Here is a 19,745-nt window from a genome sequence, read left to right as displayed (position 1 = left end):
GGGGGTGAGACTTGAACAACAAATAGGGTTAAGATTAGGTTAAGGCTGGCTAGGTTAGCTGAGGGAACATAGACATGGTCCCGGTGAGAGTATCACTCTTGTGGGGGGATCATGGTAGTAACATTTAAGAGGGACAATTGTTTTCTTTTTAAAAGTATGTTGTATGTATGTTTGAGTATCAAATCAAATGTTATTTGTCACTTATATCGCATACAGTTATAATAGACAAAGTGAAATGTTTTGGAATCTTGATCCACACTCAACAACAGCAGAAAAAACAATTCAGTAATAAGTAACACAAAAAAAAGTGACAATAGTATTAGTGCAATTTGAGTTCTATGCCTGCCTTTGCCTCAGACTCCTTGACACCCAGTCTCAGCCACATCCTTCAGAGCTTCTGTCAGAGACACATCATTCTGCTGTCTCAACTACATCGTTCTGCAGAGTCTCAACTACATCGTTCTGCAGTCTCAACTACATCATTCTGCTGTCTCAACTACATCGTTCTGTAGTCTCAACTACATCATTCTGCTGTCTCAGCGACATCGTTCTGCAGAGTCTCAGCTACATCATTCTGTATTCTCAACTAATTTACCATTGGCTACTGTAAATCAGAGGGACAAAATTAAGGCAAACCATTATTCAGCTGTGACCTGCAAAGCTACAAAAGGAATTTCGACAAAAGTGATTTTTAGCGTTTTTTTGTTTACTCATTCCTATTGCTAATGCTAAAGCTTGCCAATTTTAAGTAATGCTTGTTTATGCCTTTCCCTGACAACGTACCCTTACTAGAGGGTGAGCAATTGATTAAGGCAAAAATGTTGGGTCGGTCAGGCTTGCATTTTCAAGCCCGTTTAAAACTCTAACCCTCACCTGCCCAACCGCTGTGCAAGTCGAAGAACTACGTAGTTTAGTAACGTTGCCAAACTAATGCTTTGTGGAACCTTCATGCTATAGTAACGCAAAGATGTTCACGCTATGGTAGCCTCGCACTATCGTTTCTACCTACACAAGTCGCTAGGAGACTGTGTTGGTCCTTTCTGTTTTTTAAGTCTGTGCTTAACTATTTAAAAAAAAAAAAAAAAAAAGGTGCAATTTCTCATAGTATGGAACCAACTTGTTTACAGTGGGTGTCAGTGTTGCATTGCTGATGCTGAGCCAGTGTCACTCTGGGTCTGCTCTGCCAACACATTGCTCTCGGTTTTAACTCTATTCACAGTAATATGTGAATGCTATGCTAGTTCCCTCAGTGTCTGGTCAAATACAGACACAAACACAACCAGGTGGCTCGGGAACTTGGAGCCGTAAATTACCACCAGAATCTTTTTAGCATTTCTTTCTTTATTAAGAAATTTTTTAATCAACATGCTTCATTCAAAGCAATTCCTCTATCAAGGTTTTTCTTTTTTAACAACACTGCATCCATCAATCCACTCACTGAGCCAATGAGTACAAGACCAAGACTTCACACAGACCAAATCATTTGAAAATATGCAGCTATTCAAGCAGCAGTTAAAATAATTTTAACTGCTAAAACAGTTAAAATAATTCAACAACAACAAAAAAAAACACTTCCATTCCAGCTGCTGGTTTGGATATTTGAAATGACAGAAACAAACATGCCGTTTACACGGGTCTTTCTCAAACAGAAACAATTTTCTCAGTGACTCACTTACTCAATGAAGGACCTCCAATGACATCAACAAACACGTGGCTAACATGGGCCTGACTCTCAAACAGATTTTTTTTGTTAGAGATATCAGTCAATCACTCAATGAAGGACTTCCACTCGGCAATGGCTTTTTTGTAGGAAGCAGTTAAATCTCGGTCATGGAGGGAGTCCTGGAGAACCTCAGTTGCAATACTGAGAGCAGGGTGGAAATGCACTTTGGATAAGTGAGGTGCAGGCAATAGTAATACCCCAAGAGGTAGAACAGGCCTTCATGTAACTTCTTCCTGTCAAAAGTGGTCACTGGTGTGTTTCCAATGGCGATCATGCAGTTATCCTCATAGACGAGCACAACTGGACAGGACAGGGGTCGCTGGCGCAAGTATGCATCAGGGTCTTCTGAAGCCGTAAGGACATGGAAAACAGCCTCACTGCTTGCGCCCAGCTTCTTAGGTGGCATAGTGCTGGATGGGAAGAGCAGTGGCAGGGCTCTGAACACAGCAGTGGCATCCACTCCATCCAACGTTTTAGGGGGTTTCATCGCCCCATTGTTTGGCTGTATTATCCTTTGCAACTCATCTAGGACATGATCCAAGTCTTTGAAACAAGAATATGCCTCCAGAATCTTGCTGGGTCGGTCTTGCTCCTTTATAGTGTCAGAGGTTATAAAGCGTCTTCTCGACTCAAACTCCAAGTTCAGCAAATGGGTTACTGAAGCTTTGTTTGGCTTCTTGGACCGGCACATCTCTTGCAGTGTCTTGTAGTGCCTTGCCTGGCTTTTCTGGCTGTCCAAGACGTCACCCAAACCACATTCATCACTGCTTTCCAGGTGTTGCACTGGGGTGCTGGCTCTGACTGGGGACCATTCAAAAATGACCGTAGAAGCACTCGAATCCCCGTCGTAGTCACTCGTTGTTATTTCTCCGACTTCACGCCGTTGTTTCTTTGCAGGAGGAGCGCCCTTCTTGGGGCTTCTTACATTCGATAGCCTCTTCATGAGCTTTTTGGCAACATGCTCCCAGTCTTTTAGCATTGGATAATACTCCACCAATCGCTTTGCCATGGCATTGACCTCTGGTCTGGTGGGGTATCTGGCATCTTCTGTGGCTCTTGCAATTGAGATCATATTACACATAGTGTTTCTAATGAGCCGGCAGAAGAGCTCCTTAGATAAATCCACGATGTTCTCAGTCAACAGCCGTTTCTGCTCGAAGTAGGAGCGTCGCACCTGTTCAAGTTCACTGTCTGTGTAAACTATGTACTCTGGGCTGGACACAACCACAAACTTGGAAGTGTTGAGCTCTTCTTGTGAAAGACCACTGCCCCCAGTTGCTGATGGCTGTGGTAGTTCAGCAGCAGTCTCCACCGTTTTATCTTTATTCACAACAAGCCATATAGCCCGCCGCCTGTGAAAGTTTTCAGGACCAGGAAACAGATCTTTGATCTCATCTCGAGTAAGTGAAGGCAGTAAGTCTTCTCCAATCTTGGCAGCTCTTAGTGTAGCAATTGCAACTTCGTCCAGTTGATCCATTACCGCGATTCCAAAAACTCTCTGGCTGCAAAAATATGTACCTGCATTTGAAATCCAACGGTTAACCCACCAGAATCTTTTTGATGGTCTCCCTCTGTGTGTCGTGGCTGATAACTCCTGGAATTTCACTGCTGGCAGTAGGGTGGGCAGTTGGAGAGGAGTTGAGACTAACTGACTCTGAAGGCTCCGATGAAGCTGATGGCACTGATGCCATTGGTGGCTCTGACGCCATAGATTCCATTAGTGGCTCTGATGCTATTGGTGGCTCTCACACTCTAGATGCCATTTGTTCAGTTGCAGGGGTTACAACGGTCTGATAATTTCCCAGGACACTGAAGAATCACTGCAGTCTGAGGACCACCTGACGGTAATGAGATCTTTGTAGTCGTCTCTCCATCCACTGCAGTGCTAGAGGAGGACGCAGCACTGGAGAGACTGCCACTGGTCCTGAAGGGTTTACCTGCAGTGTGAGCCTGGAGGTGGACCTGCTTAGATCCTCCAAAGAAATCAGATTTATTTATTTATCAAGATGTTTTCATTAGTAAATAAATTTCAATATCACACTCTGGGTCTGCTCTGAGCCAACACCTTGCTCTCAGTTCTAACTATTCACAGTAATATGTGAATGCTATGCTAGTTCCCTCAGTGTCTGGTCAAATGCAGGCACAAACTCAACCAGGTGGCTCGGAAACTTGGAGCCATAACTTACCACCAGCATCTTTTTGATGATCTTCCTCAGTGTGTCCTGGCTGACTAAATAATAATAAAAAAAATAAAAATAAAAATAAAAATAGCCTACTGGCATTACGACTGCCAATGGCCCCTGGTGTGAGCATTGATTACTTTGTCTTATGATGACTGTTGGAAAGATGATTGACTTACTTAAACAAATGTATTGTTGTAAGTTGCTTTGGATAAAGGCGTCTGCCAAATGCCACAAATGAAATGTAAATGACTACAACTGAGGCCTCACTGCTGTCTGTAGGGTGGACAGTTGGAGAGGAGTTGAGACTAACTGACTCTGATGAAGCTGATGGCACTGAAGGCTCTGATTCCATTGGTGGCTCTGATGCCATAAATGCCATTTGTTCAGTTATACGGGTCACAACTGTCTGATCATTTCCCAGGACACCTGGAAAAATAATTTCAGCCTGAGGGTCACCTGACGGGAGTGAGGTTGATGTGGTCGTCACTCCATCCACCTCAGTGCTAGAGGAGGACGCAGCACTGGAGAGACTGCCACTGGCCCTGGAAGCTTTAACTGCAGCGTGAGCCTGGAGGAGGACCTCTTTGGTGATAGTCATCACCCAGTCAATGACCTCATCAGAGGACCTGCTTAGATCCTCCAAATAAATCAATGAATGACTTGACTTGCAATCTGAATGTTGTGGGTTGGAAACTTGGTGTGCACTGTTTAGAAAACGTGCCATAGTGTTTTTTGCTATGGGATACAACTTTATCCCTACTTTTACATAACCACTTGAAATTATGGGCATAATGCTGCCTTACCCCCAATGTAATTCAAAGTTCTTGTCGCTAATGCTAGCTATGTACTGTAGCTACATACAGTACAATGTTACATACTGTTGTTAATACCTTACCTTAACCACTCAAAATGAATGCCTAAAACTGCAGAACCCCCAATGTAACTTGAAGCTTTTGTTGCTAATGCTAAATGTTGGTTTAGTATTTTAATTTATTACTTATCTCATTAGACAACACAGTCCTTAGTTGCTCTCATTCTAGTTTGTATGTGTATCTGTGCAATGCTTCTATTTCCCCCCAAAATGTATCCATATAAAATGTAAATACAAGTTATATTATATATAATTATTGTTTTTGTTGATCATCTTGTATTTTAAATGGCAGCTTTTGTGCACCTATTTTTCCTCTGGCCACTCATACCAGGAATCCAGGGGTGTGGCCTTTTATGATAGCTGAAGTTGTTGACGTTAGCTAGCTAGCTAATTTAGAAAACCTAGCAAGTAACCCTCTGAATGTATCATGCTAACTAGCAAGCTACCTTGCCTAGTAAATCTGGAGGCATCTTGAACAAATATGATGTGACGTCACTTTTACCTCAGGAAACCGCAATGTATTTCAAAACCACTTCAATTCCATTGTGAGTTTGATGCTATATTTTTATGTTAGCTATTTTTCATATTTGTGGTATAGCAACAACAAGAGAGGGGCGAATCAACAACATGTTTAAAGTATGATTTGTAAGCATTGACTTTGATTGTGACGTTTGAATTATAATGTACTAACTATTAGTGTTGCTCTTTTCTCAATCTATTTTACAATATTTATTTTTAAATGTTTTCATTTACAAGAGACAGCAGATCAGAGTTCAAATGATCAGATTTTATTGTTGGCATATTTGTGTTGTTTGTTTGACTTCGTTCATATGTCCATCCATTTTTTGAGCATGGACATGAACACGCCTGGTGTAAAATACAGCTGAGATGATCTCATTAGTGCTTGACCTTCATGCAGCATCCAAAGCAGGAGGCCTGTAAGAAGGCAGCAGCGAAGCGCTGTGTAAAGCCAGGCTTCTTTGCCTTCTCTGCAGCTGGAGCGTCTGCTGAAACAGCACATTGACAAGAGAGAGATCACAATTCTGATATTCAACAACAACACCTACTGTAGGCTATTTCTGTGGGAGATTCAGGAAGGTCTTCTCCATTCTCTAGTTCCTTGCTTTGCTTATTGTTTAACCTGTGCTTTTGTAATGCAAAGTTATATCTGGGTATGGAAGAGTGTGAACTTACCCTGAACGGTTGCCCCTGAATTCTTGGAGCTCTGCAAATAAAGCAAATTAGGGACAATAGACAAATCATGTTAGTGTCCCCATAGTAACCAAACACAGTAAAAGTGGAAAGATGTATTCCATCAATGAGATTTCCGTTTCAGTTTGCAAGTTTTCTTTTACCTTTCCCTTGCCAGACTTTCTCTTTTTTTTCTTTGGCTTCTGAGAATCACAAAAGCAACAATGTTACACCAGGAAAGCAATAACAGTAATTTGACATCTGACTTTTAATGTCATTCTCCAATCAACTGAACAAAAAAAAAACGAATTTCAATGTTGAATCATAACGTAATTCTATGTAGGATTGTGGAGGATGGTAATGTAATATTCTGCCTTAATAACAGGTTCCTTCATCTGGCGGAATGGCCAGGGTTTCTGGCACCTCCTCTCTGTCCTCTTAGCGGTGTTCTGGGTGATGGCGACATATAATCTGACATCAATCATAGATGGCACACTGGCGATGTACTCCTGGGAAGAGTTGGGGCTGTACTCTTGAACTGCAGAAGCCTCTAGAACAGTTCTGGGAGTCTCATCTCTGGATTCCCCCTGTCCCCCTGTCTGCGGGACTGATACAGGGGTCCTCTTAGAGTCCATGCAGGCACGTGTTTCTGGGCTGGAACCCTCAGATTCAGCTGGAGATGGTGTCATACACAAGAGCTGAAAAAGAACAAGGCACTTTCGCATCATACAGACATTTAGGCAGGACACCGTATTGATGAGGCTACTGTATTATTATAATTATAATAAGTAGGCATACACCAGCTTAAAAAACATATGACAGCAAGACATTGGCACTGTCATCGTCGTAGCTATATTGACTGGCCCACATTGAAGAAAATGGAAATGTTTTTTTACAAATCTCTCACCATGCTTTTATAAAAATCATCTTACCATTCTCCACCTGAAGCAGAGTCCGGACCTGGATGCTGATAACATCAGTAAGAATCTCCTGGATGATTTCCCTGGAGCAGAACCTGACCACGTCAAAGTCCTGTGTCTCTGACAGGGAGACCGTACCTTCCACTTTGCCACATGGGCTACTGTCAAAGGAAAAGTAGGAGGCCACCCAATTCTCCTCCAAACAGCTGTGCTCCTCCAGGTAGATCTCAGCTGGGGAGCTGTGTGGGAGATTCAGGAAGGTCTCCAGCAGGTTCCTTACAGCCCCCTTCACAAAGCTGTACACCAGCTCCATGTAGAACTGATTAGTGGTGTGGTCAAGACCCCCCATCAGGTTGTCCATGGAGGTATCTGAGGAGTATCTCATCATGGTGGTCTTGGCCAGGAGGAGACGCGCCACACAAGAGGTAAGCTGCTCTGAGAAACAGCAAACTGCTCTGCGGAGTAACCCCCTTAGGACCTTGGAGGCCAGGAAGGCACGCATGGGGCAGGGAGAGCCCCCTCTGGAAGAGCTGAAGCTGCTGTTTGCGTTCAGCATGCCCATGATTGAGAGGATACTCATGGCGGTGGCATTGGCCTTGGTGGCCTGCATTTTTACATCTGGGATCAGGTCTGTGTAGGAGGTGGGGTAGTTATCCCTCTCATCTACAATTACAGGGACCTGAGCGTCCAGAGGAAGCAGACACTTCAGGCTCACTTCCACCCAGTCCACCAGGCTTTGGCCGACTGCCTTCTCCACTTCTGGGCTCAACTCGTTTGATTGAATAGCGCCCATGACGCTGTTGATGCCGTCCAGGAGGAAGGTCACGATGTTGCTGGCCGCCATGTTGGTTGTCGGGGTGGAGCACCATGAGGATGGAGACACCTCGCCAAGGTTTTTGGATCCAAGGGCTCCATCGCAGCCCTCTGTGATGATCTCCTCCACCTCCATGATTATCCTCTGCTTGGCGTCGGGTGAAAGGAGCTCACCTCTACTTCTATGGCCTGAGGGCACCCTACTACTCACTGATATCTGGCTGCTGTGGAAAGAAGATGACCTTCTACTATGCCCAGACAGAGGGCTTCCATGAGGGGAATCTCTGCGCCCAGAGAGAGGCCTTCCAAATGTCTCTTCCCCAGCACTCAGGCTGCCCTGGGGGCTCAGACATGGAGGAGATGGGCTGACATCACCAAGGAAGTCCAAATACCTGTCCTCCAGCCCATAGGCGCTGTTCACAGTCTCACAGAAAATAATGGTGCAATAATGAGCACAAATAATGGTGCAAACTGGCCATTTTAAAATCAAGTTCAAGTTAATTTTATTTCATAAACGTGGCAGAGGTAATTTGACATTTGAATTGCGTGATGAATACAGTTATTAATAGTCTAAAGCAATAACAAATAACAAACCAATCTGCAGGCCTACTCCATGGGAATAAACTTTCTTTTGAACATTTTAAGTTTCGACTTTGGTTTAATGAGAAACACAATTTAACTTTCAGCAATATTCCCATGCTCTGCTGTAATCGAAATAAATTAAAAGGGGGAATAGAGAATGTATATAGGACACATACGTAACTTGCAAACATTGCCAACAAGATTAATTTATTTGTATGTATGGTCGACCGAGGTCTGCTCGACTTTCACTCCTCCGAAAAAATGCTGTTTCGTCTCGTTGATACCCATTAAACACTCCTCCCAGCGATTATACACTTGGTGATTTAAAGCGAGCTGGAAAACCCGACGGACGGCTGTTTTAAGGATCTGGATTGGACAATGGACTTCAATAAATAGCCCTGTGTCTCATCGCACCCGAGTGTCAGTTCAACCCATCCAGCTTCATTCCAAAGTCACGTCATCATTGTCGCATGGCAGTGGCGCAATTCATCATCTCAACTCCAGAAAGTCAAATGGCAGTTTAACTCCAAGGACCTTGCAACGCCTAGGTGGGGACATTATTCTTCTCTTACTACCGAACACCGTCACTCAAGGACATCATGCCGGAAAAGTCGCGATGAAGTCGGATAGGATGGTGCAGTACAACAGGGACTTGATTTTGAGGGAAACCGTATGATAATATTGGTAAATCATCATACAATAGGTAAGTGCTTTTATAAAGTGTGTATGTGATAATTGAAATGGTTGGAATACGGTTAAATGACATCCAGCCAGTATTGTAGCCAACAACAATCTCAGTAGTCTGTTTTTTTTTCTTTACATTAATTGTTTGTAACAATGAAGGAGGAAAACCTTCAGGATATTTCACCACTAGTTATTCGATGCAATCAAATCATGGGATAGCCTGCTGCATTGTTTTTACTTACAGTAATTCAAATATCATACAAAGAAATGTTTCCCAAATGTATTTTGATTTATTTTGATTGATATGATCCAAATAGATTTAAAAGTCAAACATGTAAAACTCACTTTTAGAGAATACCTTCAACCTGATCATAACAAACTGTAAAGAAAACTTGTTGGGTGAGAAACGCCACCCACAGCTTGTCTCTCTTAGAACTAGTCAAACGTGCTAATGATGCTGGGTATGTGAGACCAGGAGGAAGAAAGAAAAGAATCCTAAAACAGGTGTGGCAACTTGTCAGTCTCTTCCTTTTTGTTATTTAATTAGACCGGAACTATCACTGGAAGACATCACGAAAGCTTATAGAATAACCATTAATTAATATCCTTCCAGGGCCTTGAGTTTGCTCTGTGCTTGTTCCCCTAGTGTTCTAGAATATTTCTCTCATCAGCCAGAGGTACAGGTGCTTGTCTGTCTGTCTGTTAGATAGATGGCTGTGTGTGTAAGGATGTGGCCTTCTTTTCTTCTCCCCTCTAATGATGAACAGGCAGGGCCAGCGTGTGTGTGTGTGTGTGTGTGTGTGTGTGTGTGTGTGTGTGTGTGTGTGTGTGTGTGTGTGTGTGTGTGTGTGTGTGTGTGTGTGTGTGTGTGTGTGTGTGTGTGTGTGTGTGTGTGTGTGTTACACCTCTAACCCCTCTACTCTCTTCACCCAGCCATGAGGGACAGATTGAGCGACCTGCAGGAGCTGTCCGAGAGCCCTGTGGAGCCCATGGAGTATGCTGAGTCCAGTGCCGACAGCAACTCCTTCAGCAACGTGGACCTGGAGGAGGAGCTCCCTCACGAGGCCGTGGTGTTCGACAACAGCCCCGACCTGGAGGAGGTCTTCTCCCAGTGCCAGGTGGTCCACCGAGACGTCCAGCTCATCCGTCTGGAGATCAAGCGGCTCCGCGAGCAGAACTCCCGCGTGCTCCAAGGCACCAACCGCATGACCGTCATCAAGAAGGACTCCAACGCCATCGGCGCCGACATCAAGGCCCGCGCACAGGGCGTGCTGGCGCGGCTCAAAGACGTGGACACCGTGGGGCGGGAGCTGGAGTCCGAGTATGGCTCCAACGCGGCGGTGACGCGCATTGCTCGGACACAGTACGCCTGCCTGAGCAACAACTTCCGCGACGCCATGTTCGACTACAACGAGGCAGAGATGAGCCACCGCGAGACCTGCAAGGCTCACATCCAGCGGCAGATGGAGATCGTGGGGCAGGAGGTGACGGGCGAGGAGGTGGAAGAGATGATCGAGACGGGCCAGTGGAACGTCTTCAGCGAAAACATCCTGGCAGAGGGGAAGACAGCGCGGTCGGCGCTCAACCAGATTGAGAAGCGGCACCGGGAGCTGCTGGAGCTGGAGAACCGCATCCAGAGCATCCATGAGATCTTCCTGGATGTGGCCTTGTTAGTGGAGGAGCAAGGCCCCATGGTGACAACCATCCAGACCAACGTCCAGACCACGGACGCGCACATACAGGAGGCCCTGGTCAAACTCAGCAAGGCCAAGCGCCACAACAAGAACAACCCCTTCAAGAAGATTTTCTGCAGCTGCTTCCCCTGCGTCGACTGACGGGGAGAGACTGAATGAGGGGGAGATAGGGGGGATGGGACTCTCCATATGGGTGACTGTGAGGGCTGATAGGATTCCACCAATATACTATCTTGAGATCTGGATGATTTACCATCTATGAATTTGAAATGCTGTAATTTCATACAGGACCCCTTTGAAAAACGAGATCTCAAGGGATTTAATCCTGTCACTAGAATTTCAAATAAGTAAACATATGAAATTGTGATTTCCATGTAAATCAGACATTGATGTCATTGGTAGATTTGCTTAGAAGTCAGTCACGAGGACCCCAAGATAGGACACAGCTTTAAGTGACAGAAATGTGATTATACTACTGACAAACTTTAAACTGAGATGATAAACGTTTTGTTAGGTAAGTTGATGTCTGGTCCTGGAGACGATCTCAACATTTGTGTAAATCTAAGTCATGCATCTTTTAAGACCTTGACACAATGTTTTATTCTGTATTGTAAAGAGTCAAGAACATTAAGGCTATTAAGCCTTTGAGAGGCTTCCAATCCACTATCCGTTAATGGACACCAATGTCAAAATGTATATTCTGCTAAATATAATTCTGCTTCAAGGTATCTCCAGTCATGCTACTCCTCAGGTCAGGACTATGTAACTGAAGTGTCTTGCCCCTAATTAAACGTACTGTACTGTTCTGTTATTAAAATATTTGTTTATGTATTCTAAATATATGAAACCCTATGGTTCTCACTGTCTACTCCCTTAATGGTGTAATGATAGTATATGTTTGGTTTGTTATGATCTGTCTGAACAATAAAACACTCTCCTATAAATTAAATGTTGATTGTGAATCAAATGAAAGTGACTGCAGCATACTTTGTACATCGACACAAGTTCCATAATGAAGTCTCATAAATCACAATAGTTGATCTCTTAGCGCAACTGTACATTATACCACGCGTTACCATGACATTAGGCCAACGGTCATCTCATGTTATCTTATCTAAGTTTTGTCTCTCTCTCTCTCAAACGCATACATTTAAATGTGGCATTGCTCTCGCTACTCCAATTAGGCGATAAGTATCACCTGGCCCTCTTTTTGTTCAGAAAGCCTCATCTCTCAAGTTAAACTATACAGCACACATTCAAACCCTGATGCCCAAGATGCTGATTGATAGGAAGGCCACGTTGATTACGCAGAGCGCGTCATACCAGACATTTATCACGGAAGCCAAAATGTCCGTGTAGTTTTAAATCGGAATCGATCATGTTAAGTTATGGATTCCCACTTAGGTCTTCCTTGTAAAGAAGTAACAAAAAGTCTCAATGTTGTGAACGAACTGTCAGTAGCGGTGCGCTCAGCAAGGGAACGTTCTCCAACCACGCCTTACGCGTACGCAGGAGGCAACTTCCTTCATGAGCAGTGAAAAGATGCTTTACCAGGGGGCTCGGTTTAAATAGCACGAAGGGTGCAAAAAGTGTGAGAAATTTTTACATCGGGTCTTAGAAAAAGGTAAGTTATTGAACATTTAAAATGGTTTTGGTGTTAGTGGAACTAATGTGTAATGTGTCTCCATTGTCCATTGATTTAACCATCTAGCAAATACCCTAGGCTATTAGGAGTCATTTCAGGTCGCTCTAATTAACGTTTTTGCTCACAAATAACATTTGTTATGGCACACTGCGCTTGAACATTATATTGGTTATTGGTAATTAGATCCTTTATTATGCGTTTGAATATCGATAACGATTATTTTATACTCTCCATTTCAAGCATACTGTTAAATGGGGAACTTTGCAAATAGTTTGTTTGTGCATGTTTTGGACTTGACAGAGCAGCTAGTCTTCAAGGAATCTAAACGTTCAGCCATGGTGTCCAGTGTCACAAAAGATAAAGTCTGTGGCAATATTTGCTTTTTAAAAATCATAGATGAGGCACCAGTTATAAACCAGCAAGACTAGACATCACCATGTATGACAGACATCACCAACCGACAAAGGAGAAGGATGAGAGGGCATGTTTATTTGAATCTATTAATAACTGGGAAATCCACCTGCTGAATGTATCAGTATTCATTTGTCTCTTTGTTTCATGAAGGAAGATTCATACTATTGTCGTTGTTAGAAACTGTCTGTATGGTGTTAAACGTGGCTTTAATGTTACAGAATTCTTTTTAAATTGTGATTTTTACTGAAGGGTGTATTCACAAGATTCTTCAGAGCTGCTACTCTGTCGTGTGGTATGAGGAAATGCATTAAAATTCCATATGTATATAGTGATGGAGAATGTGTGTGTGGGATGGAGTTAATGATTGAGGAAGAGAATAAGGCGTTGCTTCTGTCTTTATTCAGCCAACTTACTGACAACCGTTCAGTCCATGATAAACCCATTTGAACAGTCTGTCCTTTATTTTATTTTCACCATGCCACCAAGATAAAGGAAATACGGGATATTTCCTTGTTCCTGTTAAAAACCTGTGTCTAGAAACATGTCTACATTCCTCAGGTGTTATGTCTTGAGACTGCAGCCACTACCTGGAAAAACTCTTCCTGTAAACCAACAGGAAATTGTTATGTAACACAAACCACCAATTATTGTAGCTAGATTATCCAACTTCATGTCTACTGACACAGAGTTGGATGGTTTTCTTGACTCACCCATCACAGTTGAACTTTGATCAGATTTTACTCCAGATACTTGAATAAATCCCAATATCTACATTTCAACTCTACAGTAACCATGTATGGCCATGTATGACATTGATCTGTATATTCTTTCAAATGTCCCCATTGTTTGAGAACAAACATTTTTATTAATTTTTGTAAGACATGTTGATTTTTGCCCTGGTACATAAGGTTAGATTCAAGATTCTTTTATTTGTCACGTGCATACAAGTATACAGTGAAATGCAAAAGTGACAGTGCCACAGAGTAGTGCAACAATACAATAAGTTTTAAAATAGAATAAAATAAAAATAGAAGTACTAAAAAATTGTTGTTTATTCACTGTGAATTTTCAGCAGTGCCACTTATCATGGGACAGATACCCATTTTGTAACATCAACATTACTATTTCCTAACCTAACAACAAATAATGCAAGGGCTTTCTTACACTCCTACCATAGCTCATATTGAAACCTGCCAGACTGGCACACCTCAGACCTCACCTTTGTGTTGACTGTTATAAACTGGATGATCTGCAGTCAAGAAAGCATAGAGCCACTCACACACCCAATGTCACATGTTCAATTGAGACAAATCCTTCAACGCTACTTTTGCCAAAGCCGGGAGTCATACACACAGACACATCAAGTTTATGTTTTCTGTAGTAATATGACCATGTTGGCCTGGCTCATTAGACAATAACTGTGTCTCCCTCTCCCCTCTGGCAGGCAGGATGCGGGACAGGCTGTGCGACATGCAGACCATCAGTGAGGAGCAGGAGGAAAGCGACAGTGACCCAGACCTGTATGTACCAGAGTGTGATGTGGACAAGGTGGATCTCTCCCAGGAGGCTGTGGTGTTCATGGGCCCTTCTCTCATGGACGCCATCCTGGCAGAGGCTCACTCCATACGCAAGGAGATCTCCATCCTCCACCTGAACGTGGAGCAGCTTGTTAAACATAATGAGCGCATCGGTACCACCATGCGCCGGTTAACCATGATCAAACAGGACTCCAACTCCATCGCCAAGGGGATCCAACAGCACGGTGAGACCCTGTACGCCAGACTCCAGGCTCTGGGGGAGCAGAGCCGTGACCTGGAAGAAAAACACGGCCCCAACGCCGCCATTGCCCGCATCGCCCGCACCCAGCACGCCGCGCTCACCCGCTCCTTCCACGACGCCATGTTCGACTACAACGAGGCAGAGGAGGCGCAGAGGTGCGCGTGCAGGACGCGCCTCCAGAGACAGGCCTCCATCATGGGGAAGGAGGTGACTGGGGAGCAGCTGGACTCGCTGGTGGAGATGGGGGGCGAGGGCTGGGGGGAGCTGTCCCAGACCCTGCAGACGGATGGGCGCTCGTCCCGCTGGGCGCTGTGCGAGATCAAGGGCAGGCATAAGGAGCTGGTGGAGCTGGAGGCCAGGCTGAGACAGGTACAAGAGCTCTTCGTGCAGATGGCCATGGTTGTCGAAGAGCAGGGCTGCATGGTAAATAGCATCGAGGCTAATGTATTCAACACAAAGGACTACATCAACAAGGTCAACGAGGAGATCAAGATGGCGCTACACTACAAGAGGAAGAACCCTTGTCAACAGTGCTGTTCTTGTCTACCATGGAGATAGGTTAGTCAAAGAAAAGGTCAATCGAATCAATAAAGTGGTATTTATTCAAAACTGTAGTGATTTTATACAGGTGTAAAAAAAATAAGTATGTGTATATATATATATATACATACATACATACATACATACATACATACATACATATGATTGCATGGAGAAAAAAAAACTCTTACAAAAGGGATTGTACATGTTGGATTCCTGGAAAGTTATATCTAATAGCCTGGATGGATTGGGTGCAATACTGACTATATTAAGTGTGAAGTTATCAAGAGACATGTTGGATTCTCACTGGAACAAAGCTGTTGTATTATAATATTGTTCAGTAAATGTTGTAACAATGTTGTTGACCATCTCAAATCGCAGAAGTAAAGCATGTGCATGTATGCGTGTGTGATGAATCAGTGGATCATTTGTATTTCCGTAAACCTGAGATGGCAGACACAGACGAATTGTGACTCAGGCAGAAGTTCACCTCTCGGAATGTCCCGAGGTAGATCTGAATGAACCGGCTCCTCCAGGTTTTTCTTGTCTAACTTCTACCTTCGATTAAACCAGGTGATATAATCTGTTTCCTTGTGTGTTCTCTGAATGCAGCCTGTGTGAAAGAGTGTGAAAGCCCTCTGTTGAATGATGTTACTTAGGATTGCGCTATATTGAGTAACATCCTTTAATAGAAGCTACGCAATGATTTAATTCCTGTGAGAGTGCTTTTGCATCTCTTTCATACAATATGCTTGTTAAAGGCACTGTCAGTGATTTCTGCATGCAGGGTCACCTTTCATTTTAACATGCAAATAGCACTTGATTTCTGACATTGTGGTGTTCTTGAAAGGAATGACATTCCATGAGAGCAGAATTGCTTTGACAAATTTGAAGCTGTACATAATATGTTCATGGTGTCCAATGACAACCAAAACATAAACAGTGGAGTATTTACATGTCATCCTCATAATCAAATTATTAAATTATGTGAAAATATCATATCAAAATATCATAAGTGGCTTTTAAGCAGAAACATTTTACCAGTTAAGTTATTTAGCTTCGGTCAACATAATTGCTGGGAGGAAGGCTGGGTAGGTAGCATAGTTCACTATGTAGGAAGTGAAGTCCAACTTTAGTTATCACTGAGCCATGGAGTTATATTGTGTACACAGTTGTTCACTGATTTTTCAGGAACAAGGTACTGTAGATATATTTAGGTAGGGACAAAGATTACAGATGGGGAGGTATCTTATTGCTTTCTCTATCTTGCCACATGGGGGCAGCAATGCTCTGCGGATCTCAAGCTGTCTTCGGCCATGTGGAGGTTCTTCTTGACGTTTATTTTAGACCACGTTCGGAATTACCCCACCGAAGACAAGAGGACCGTACAGAGCTGTTGCTGAACATGATTTAGCTATAAAGCCTGTTTGTATGCAAAATGAAATAGTAGTAAGGGTACTAATATACCTTGCGAACGAGCTAGATAGCTAACTACTGTCAGTTGTACGTAGCTACCTAGCTCCATAACTTTTATGGCTCTGGCTAATGCTAGCACAGAATGAGGTTTGATGCTAGTTAATAATGTACGAGCATGTGTTGTCTTTTATTCTGTCGACGTCACGTGCACATGGATTGTTATGTTATCGACTGTAAAGCAATTATTATTATTATTATAAAGATATTAAAGTGCTGCTATGACTGTCTCATAATGAACATATGGTAACTAAATAGCACTATGCTCCTCTGCATGCCAGTCACTTTCAGTCCAAGCTAGCGAAGTTTAGCTGCTAAAGCTAGCCAACATAGCAAACTGAAGCACATGAAGCTAGCGGACGTTGACGAACTGTCATTAAAGAGGCCTGCTAGCTTCTTGTGGCCGTACGGCTAATGTTACATATCGAGAAATCGCGAATATAATTCAGTGTAGTTGCTGATAATAATAGAAAATATTGTGTGCGTCGTATTATGCTTATAGGCCAATGCGTTAGCAATTGGTTGTGTACATACCAGGATGGCCGAGTGGTTAAGGCGTTGGACTTAAGATCCAATGGACATATGTCCGCGTGGGTTCGAACCCCACTCCTGGTAGATGTTTTGTTCCTACTAGATCATATCATCTTTCCAAAAATCTATATATAGAAATACATATTGTATAGGAAAGACAAACATCATGTAGCTACGACGAAAATTAGATACTCCATGTTACAACCATTCCAATCAGTATGATGAAGAGACGGACCTACTTTGTCGGATTCTGACAAAATCGGATTTCCTCTATGATTCTGACGTTCACAGTCTAAGTGAAATGATTAGGCTACAGGCATGAACACTATTTGGGGCTGTTACATAGCTGGGGCTGTTACATGGCTTTACATAAATACGCCTATTTGCCAACGTAAGCTACGTCTGTTTAACCCCGAATATACTCATTTATATATTTATTTGTTTTTTATTTGACCTTTTTTTGTGGCACAGCTATATTACAAATATCACTTGAGATCTTTAGTTGTTAAAAATAGACTAATTCTGTAGCAGAAGCCTACCTCCTGCTGGTCTATTTAATGTATTGCCATGGTTTTCTGTAAAGTAGACTAGGCCTAATGTTATTGTAATTACACACACACACACACACACACACACACACACACACACACACACTGTGTACAGTGTACTATAAAGTAGGTGCACCATCGAGAACATCCCGTCCGGCTGCATCACTGCCTGGTACAGCAGCTGCACCGCCCATGACAGCAGGGCTCTACAGAGGGTGGTGAAAACATACAGTACAGTACATCACAGGGACGTCTTATCCAGGAGCTGTCTGAGGACTGAAGACCGCTTGCTGGCCAGCAACACTATCTGCTGCTCGCCTGCACTAGAGACAGTTTGCATACACACAAACACTCACACATACTCATACCTACTTCCATCATTCCTGCTGTATTTATATTTATACTATATATCTGTATATATTCCACCATCCCAAGGCTGTTGACTGTTATTACTATTAATTATATATTGTGTATTGTATTGTTATTCCTACTCTATTTTATTTTTTTCCTATCCTTGTATTTCACTGCACTGTTGAGGGGTAGCTCGTAATAAGCATTTCATTGTACCGTTTACAGCTGTATCCTGTGTATATGAAACATACACTTTGATTTGACTCTCTCTCACACACACACATACACTCACTCCTGTCACATTTCCCCTGATTGCTCCTCCCTCTCTCAACAAGATTCTTCAGCTGCCTCTCAAAATGTAATAACATATGTATTCCAGAAATGTGCTAGATTCTGAAGTATAATTTCTCCATCCAATGAAACCTTCCTATGTTTTCAAAGTAGCCTCTTTGCCTTATCCCATTGGAGTAGCAAATCATGTATTTCCAGTTACATTTTTTGCTCGCGAGAGGGCGCTCCGAGTCTTTTTTCAGCCTATACACAGGCATACCTAACCCCATAATGTAGGCTACTGCCCTAGCCTGGGTAGACCCACGCATCACCAACCATAGCGTGGTTCTTGAGCAATCCCTCATTTTTCAGGTATGTAGCACGGATGGAGGCTCACTTCCACTTCCCTCAAACTGCGCTCCTTAGTCAATAACCTGTCTGTAGGTCAGTTTAGGCCTACCATGCCATCTTCCTTTTGGAGTCCTCATCCTCCTAGGCTCACTTTACCTGGGCTGTCACCTGACACCTGCGCCATGGCCCAGCGGAGGGCTAATTCGTGAAATAGAGAATCTTCTTTGGCCCGCGCGAGGAAACGCGCACAAAAGAGCTGTGACAACCGAGACGAGGGAGGGAGCGAGACAAGGCCCAACAACGGAAGATCAACATCTCTGCGACACTAAAGCCGCCGGTGCCCATCGACTGTTTAGATCTCCGTTAGACTTAATCAATCTCGGTCATGAATTGTATTTGCCAATTTGATATGTAGGCCGAGGCCTTATCAACAATACAATCAAACCTGAATAGCTTACCTGTTAATAATTTACAGCTTTGGCCTTCTGTGCCGAATAAGGCAAGGGGAAAATAAGGAATATTTAATGCAATCATGTGAAATGTGCTCTGTGTCCTAATGTTTGCTCTATTTGGCCTTGTGTTTTCTATTTTTTTCTGTTTTATCTCTATTTTGGCCTTGTTTGTTTCTGTTTCGCATTGGAATAGCCGACAACAATGATGCCGGTCACAGCATGTGTTGTTATAAAGCATAAGCATGCCCAACATTGCAGTGAGCTATGTTTGCCAAGCATTAAAAGAGTACCCTATGGCTATTAGGCCTAACACATAGACTAACTTCTAATGAGTAACTGTTCATTATGTGTTCATAACAAATTATACAGTCAATAAACAAACTACTGTAACCTTTATAAATATGTAGCTGTGTATGGCTCTATTTTCCCCACGCAGACATCCTACAAAATGTAAAATGATAATTGTCATGTTCTTTTAGCAACAATAAAATTAAAAAAGAATAGTATTTTTTTTACATAATTATAATTATTTATACCATTGTTATTTTTTATTATTCATTATTATGATTCATTATTTCACATGACTTTCACTTTGGCAACAGATGGTGGTCATCATTGACTATAGCCTATGTATGAGTTTTTATTACAGATGGATTCTTTTTTTATCACTTTTTTTCTTAAGGAAAAGAACAGAACCATTCCGACAAAATTCATAGGCTTAAAATCGGAC

At 42.9% G+C, this 19,745-nt stretch overlaps 2 protein-coding genes across 2 annotated transcripts; both read left to right on the top strand.

Moving 5' to 3' along the window:
- The first annotated feature begins 8,719 nt into the window (after positions 1 to 8,719).
- On the top strand, positions 8,720 to 11,663 carry stx11b.1 (syntaxin 11b, tandem duplicate 1). The gene is made up of 2 exons (XM_083689254.1): positions 8,720 to 8,986; positions 9,901 to 11,663. Exons 1-2 carry the CDS (start codon positions 8,956 to 8,958, stop codon positions 10,800 to 10,802), a joined length of 933 nt encoding a protein of 310 aa, XP_083545380.1. The 5' UTR covers positions 8,720 to 8,955; the 3' UTR covers positions 10,803 to 11,663.
- Positions 11,664 to 12,030: 367 nt separating this feature from the next.
- On the top strand, positions 12,031 to 15,627 carry LOC310817821 (syntaxin-11-like). The gene is made up of 2 exons (XM_083688536.1): positions 12,031 to 12,285; positions 14,165 to 15,627. The coding sequence occupies exon 2, from the start codon at positions 14,170 to 14,172 to the stop codon at positions 15,055 to 15,057; it is 888 nt and encodes a 295-aa protein (XP_083544662.1). The 5' UTR covers positions 12,031 to 12,285; positions 14,165 to 14,169; the 3' UTR covers positions 15,058 to 15,627.
- The last annotated feature ends 4,118 nt before the right edge of the window (positions 15,628 to 19,745 follow it).

Source organism: Argentina silus, assembly GCF_951799395.1.
Source record: "Argentina silus genome assembly, chromosome: 17".
Lineage (NCBI taxonomy): Eukaryota > Metazoa > Chordata > Actinopteri > Argentiniformes > Argentinidae > Argentina > Argentina silus.
The sequence above is the reverse complement of the archived record's forward strand: the minus strand, read 5'-3'. Positions and strand labels throughout refer to the sequence as shown.

What these genes read in the sequence shown, in the direction of transcription:
- stx11b.1 (XM_083689254.1), top strand. Translation starts at nt 8,956, where the DNA reads ATGATAATATTGGTAAATCATCATACAATAG. An exon ending in GGTAAATCATCATACAATAG is followed by an intron (nt 8,987 to 9,900) that starts GTAAGTGCTTTT and finishes CTCTTCACCCAG; the next exon opens with CCATGAGGGACAGATTGAGC.
- LOC310817821 (XM_083688536.1), top strand. Translation starts at nt 14,170, where the DNA reads ATGCGGGACAGGCTGTGCGACATGCAGACCATCAGTGAGGAGCAGGAG.